At 42.5% G+C, this 5,837-nt stretch overlaps 1 protein-coding gene across 1 annotated transcript in view; it reads left to right on the top strand.

The window, feature by feature from the left end:
* The window catches only part of LOC144753223 (zinc finger protein 862-like), a 2,195-nt gene extending 709 nt beyond the window's left edge, over positions 1-1,486 (top strand). Inside the window, exon 1 of the mRNA XM_078640985.1 lies at positions 1-1,486. This exon is cut by the window's left edge and continues 709 nt beyond it. Within this exon, the coding sequence (XP_078497111.1) occupies positions 1-1,361 (1,361 nt within the window). The 3' untranslated portion in view covers positions 1,362-1,486.
* Positions 1,487-5,837: the final 4,351 nt, after the last annotated feature.

Below are 5,837 nucleotides of genomic sequence, written 5' to 3'. Positions count from 1 at the left end.
TCCGACCTGTAACATCAACTGAGCACAAAACGCAGTTTGGGGGCATAGTGAAGCTGACTAGCTGTAATGCTGAGGCTATCACTACTGCCGTGAAAGAATTCTACACTGCCAATCAACTGGACCTCATGAAAATGGTCATGTTCACATCTGATGGTGCATCTGTGATGCTGGGGAAGAATAATGGTGTTGCTACTCGCCTTAAACAATCCATTCCTCATCTAGTTGAGCAGCATTGTGTCGCACATCGAGAAGATTTGGGAATTGATGATGCCTGGAAGAGGGTTCCAATGATTAAAGAGATGGAGACATTATTGAGGACTGTCTATACTGTGTTCTCCAGATCTCCTGCAAGGAAGTCCAAGCTGGATGAAATTGCATCGGTCACTGAATGTGAAGTTGTCTCTTTTCGACCACTGAATGAAGTCCGGTGGCTTTCAAGGCATTTTGCTGTTGGTGCACTAATTCGTAATTACGAGACTGTTCTTAAGTACTTTGAGCATGAGAAAGTTGAGGAGAATGATCCAATTGCTAAATATTGTTATAAAAAACTATCGGACTCCAACTACCATATTTCCCTTGCAGTACTTAATGACATTCTGGGTGAATTTGCATCTTTGTGCAAACTATTCCAAAAAAGTTCTTTAACTACTGTTGAAGCCGTACAGTATGCAAGAGCAAAGATTGGCCAAATTAAGCAACAGTATTTGGGGGACACTGTATTTTGGAGCAGCAATGTAAGAGAGCTGATGGTGTTGTACAAGGAAAGGCAAGAGTTTGACAGTGGGCCTATTTTGTCTTTTGTTTCCCTTCTTTGTGAGCACATGCAAAAAAGGTTCCCTGAAGGTGAGCTAAAAGAATGGGCAAGTTTTGAGATCCAGGCAATAGCCACACAATCGCATTTTGATTTTGGGACTGAGAATATTGAAAGACTTGTTGAAAAGTATAAAAATGTCTTGGCCCTGGGTGATTGTGAAACACCAGAAGATGTTGTTCGACAGTACAGAGACTATAAATATGTGGTGGCAGAACATGTTAAGGGTGAGTTATTTACCACCTTTCAAGACATGGTGACTTTCACTGTACGCAATGCTGCTCAGTATAGTGTGGTGTCTCAGCTTGTTGATGTCTGTGCAACATTTCAAGCATCTAGTGCAGACTGTGAACGAGGATTCAGCCTCATGAATACTATCAAGAGCAAATTGAGGAATAGACTAGAGCAGAAGCATTTGGACATGCTGATGAGGACAAAGGCCTACCTCCTGAATGGGAAAGTTGACCTAGACCGAGTTTATCAGCACTGGAAAAATGGCAAGGATCGCCGTGAGAAGCAACCCTGTCACCCATCTAGTGATGCCACTTGACTTGTCTGAACAGCCCTCTCCCTTACTGTGTATATAAGATATTGTATAGGCTTGCAACATTTCCCCACCCAATGAACTGTGCTCCAGTTAAGAATATTTATTAAAATCTTATGATGGTACCACCATTGAAGTCTTGTGCTTTTCTAAACTTGAAGTGTACTTACCAGTGTAACCAATTCATGTCATGGTGTGCTTATCCAATTTGCAAACTGCCCTTAAGACCCTTATTGTGGCGCTGTATGTGTGAAAATGCACTATCTTTTCACTTTTTAAAGTAAAATTTTGGAGTGCCATTTGGCGCCGCAGACACGCGCGGTTTGGTTCCTGTCGCACATAGCCATGGTTGCAGCGCACAGAGACCCTCCACTGCCGCACACAGAGGAAAAAAATTAGAGGGAACATTGGTTGATAGCAGCTGTTTTCAGCTCATTTTCCAGTGAATTGACTTTGACTGAGAAGAAAGATGAGAATTCTTTACAGCTTATTAGGGATTTTGTTGCTTCTTTAGAGAACATGGACAATTTATTCAATTTTGTTTTACCATTTTAGAGAGTTTAAGAGGACTATTTTTATTGTTCTCTAGTTCCAATCTAAAGAATTATTTTTTTGATTTGAGAATGCTTTTGTTGTAAGCGTTTCTGGTCTTTCTTTGTCAGGATACACTCCACAGAATCCAGATGCAGCAAGTATGTTCCACCTCTGGACCTCACCAACACACTGAGATAAATAATTATACAGGGTGTTCGAGTGATCGGGCGAGGGAAAGGGAAGGAAGGGAACAGCAGGGAAAGGGAGGCTGCAAAAAAAAAAAAGCACACAAGATTATTACATTCACGTAAGTAACCTACTCTCATTAATTCTCACTAGTAGAGTTTGCTTATTCACCTGGATCATGCTCTCTATGAATCCTGCTTCTGCAGAGGTTTCATTGAACCCATAGAGTCTTCCTTCCCTAAACAACATAAGACATACATTAATGATTTTGGCTAATATCACCAGCCTTATATATCATGTGTGTGTAACCTCTGCCTATGGACATACCCTCTGTTTTAGCAAACCAAAAATACAACTGGGAACTCTCCTTGAATAGAGGCTTGTCATCAGAGTAAGGCAGAGCATAAACCAAGAACTGAGTACTGCATACTCTCATATGGTATACAAGGATAATGAATTAGAACGGATCCTTCCCAGCCGCTCAAAACAAAGTTATCCAAATCAATGGGGTTCCGTCACCACACTGACCACGTGGGTTCCAATAATGAGTACTCCAAGTTGTAAGTTCCAAATACGGCAAGGCGTAATTGAAAGCACCACAGTCTTCCGCTTTGGCAAGTAAATTCACAGGGCTCTATGATTATTTCCATATCAGCTCTCCAAACACGGCAAAGTGTAGTTAAAGCCACTACCACTTTCCGCTTTGGCACTTATAATCCTCAGGGGGGGGAGTCCACACGCAAATAACCCCTACTCTCTTCGTAACAGTAATGTGTGGTAAATCCAGTGCATTCCGCTCTCTCTCTGTATCTACGACGATACAGCTCTTGGCATGGTAACTTGCAACTCGGACGCCACATACAACAAGCATTTGCAATGCATAAGGTCTCGCATTAGTAAAGTTTGAGCTATTGGTATTGTAAATGACACATTTTTTATATATGTGTTGGTTTGAAAATAGCAAAAATAATAGCTTTGTCATTTACAATGCCAATAGTTATAACTTGTGACACCTATAGCATTTGTAATGCAATATGTGTTGTATTCACGTGACTTAGATGTATTGATATTACAAATAACAATGGCTTTGAATTTTTTTAATAATTAATACTTAAATAAAAGTTATTATAATTTATAATGGCAATAGCTTAAACTTTTGTAAATAACTTTTGTGAAGAATATGTTCAGTGTATTTTATCGTGACGAAAATCCAAGAACAGAAGTGAAATACTAACCTCTTTTTGTGACATTTGTAATAAAGCTTGAAACATTGAGAGATCATATTTGACCCAGTTGTTGTTGAATGGTTGCACAGATTGATGCGGTGGTGGCGCTGAGTGATGTTGTGGTGGCGACTAGTGATGCTGTGGCATTCAATGATCCTGTGGTAGCGCATAGTGATGTTGTTGTGCCCCTTAGTGATGCTGTGGTGGTGCTGAGTGATGCTGTGGTGATGCGATAGATAGAGTGAGTGGGATAGATAGATAGAGTGAGGGCGATAGATAGATAGAGGGAGGGCGATAGATAGGAGTGAGGGCGATAGATAGCTAGACAGATAGATAGAGTGATGGCGATCAGTATCTAAATAAATAGATAGAATGAGGGCGATCGATAGGTAGATAGAGTGAGGGCGATAGGTAGATAGAGTGAGGGCGATAGATAGATAGAGTGAGGGCGATAGATAGCGTGAGGGCGATAGATAGAGTGAGGGCGATAGATAGAGTGAGGGTGTTAGATAGAGTGAGGGTGTTAGATAGATCGATCGATAGATAGATAGATAGAGGGCGATAGATAGATAGATAGAGGGCGATAGATAGATAGCGTGAGGGCGATAGATAGAGTGAGGGCGGTAGATAGAGTGAGGGCGATAGATAGAGTGAGGGCGATAGATAGAGTGAGGCCGATAGATAGAGTGAGGCCGATAGATAGAGTGAGGCCGATAGATTGATAGATTGATAGATAGAGTGAGGGCGATTAGATAGATAGAGTGAGGGCGATGGATAGATAGAGTTAGAGCGATAGATAGATAGAGTTAGGGCGATAGATAGAGTGAGGGCGATAGATAGAGTGAGGGCGATAGATAGAGTGAGGGCGATAGATAGAGTGAGGCCGATAGATAGAGTGAGGCCGATAGATTGATAGATTGATAGATAGAGTGAGGGCGATTAGATAGATAGAGTGAGGGCGATAGATAGATAGAGTGAGGGCGATAGATAGATAGAGTGAGGGCGATAGATAGATAGAGTGAGGGCGATAGATAGATAGAGTGAGGGCGATAGAGTGAGGGCGATAGATACAGTGAGGGCGATAGATAGAGTGAGGGCGATAGATAGAGTGAGGGCGATAGATTGATAGATTGATAGATTGATAGATAGAGTGAGGGCGATTAGATAGATAGAGTGAGGGCGATAGATAGAGTGAGGGCGATAGATAGATAGAGTGAGGGCGATAGATAGATAGAGTGAGGGCGATAGATAGATAGAGTTAGGGCGATAGATAGATAGAGTGAGGGCGATAGATAGATAGAGTGAGGGCGATAGATAGATAGAGTGAGGGCGATAGATAGATAGAGTGAGGGCGATAGATAGATAGAGTGAGGGCGATAGATAGAGTGAGGGCGATAGATAGATAGAGTGAGGGCGATAGACAGATAGAGTGAGGGCGATAGATAGAGTGAGGCCGATAGATAGAGTGAGGCCGATAGATAGAGTGAGGCCGATAGATAGAGTGAGGCCGATAGATTGATAGATTGATAGATAGAGTGAGGGCGATTAGATAGATAGAGTGAGGGCGATAGATAGATAGAGTGAGGGCGATAGATAGATAGAGTGAGGGCGATAGATAGATAGAGTGAGGGCGATAGATAGATAGAGTGAGGGCGATAGATAGAGTGAGGGCGATAGATAGAGTGAGGGCGATAGATAGAGTGAGGGCGATAGATAGAGTAAGGGCGATAGATAGAGTGAGGGCGATAGATTGATAGATTGATAGATTGATAGATTGATAGATAGAGTGAGGGCAATTAGATAGATAGAGTGAGGGCGATAGATAGATAGAGTGAGGGCGATAGATAGATAGAGTGAGGGCGATAGATAGATAGAGTTAGGGCGATAGATAGATAGAGTTAGGGCGATAGATAGATAGAGTGAGGGCGATAGATAGATAGAGTGAGGGCGATAGATAGATAGAGTGAGGGCGATAGATAGATAGAGTGAGGGCGATAGATAGATAGAGTGAGGGCGATAGATAGATAGAGTGAGGGCGATAGATAGAGTGAGGGCGATAGATAGATAGAGTGAGGGCGATAGATAGAGTGAGGGCGATAGATAGAGTGAGGGCGATAGATAGAGTGAGGGCGATAGATAGAGTGAGGGCGATAGATAGAGCGAGGGCGATAGATAGAGTGAGGGCGATAGATAGAGCGAGGGCGATAGATAGAGTGAAGGCGATAGATAGAGTGAAGGCGATTAGATAGATAGAGTGAGGCGCTATGTTATGCGCTATGCGCTATGTTATGCGCTATGTTATGCGCTATGCTATGCGCTATGTTATGCGCTATGTTATGCGCTATGCAATGCGCTATGTTATGCGCTATGCTATGCGCTATGTTATGCGCTATGTTATGCGCTATGTTATGCGCTATGCTATGCGCTATGTTATGCGCTATGCTATGCGCTATGTTATGCGCTATGCTATGCGCTATGTTATGCGCTATGTTATGCGCTATGCGCTATGTTATGCGCTATGCGCTATGTTATGCGC

Source organism: Lissotriton helveticus, chromosome 5_1 (assembly GCF_964261635.1).
Source record: "Lissotriton helveticus chromosome 5_1, aLisHel1.1, whole genome shotgun sequence".
NCBI classification, from domain to species: Eukaryota; Metazoa; Chordata; class Amphibia; order Caudata; family Salamandridae; genus Lissotriton; species Lissotriton helveticus.
Note: the sequence above shows the minus strand (reverse complement) of the source record. Positions and strands in the feature narration are given on the sequence as shown.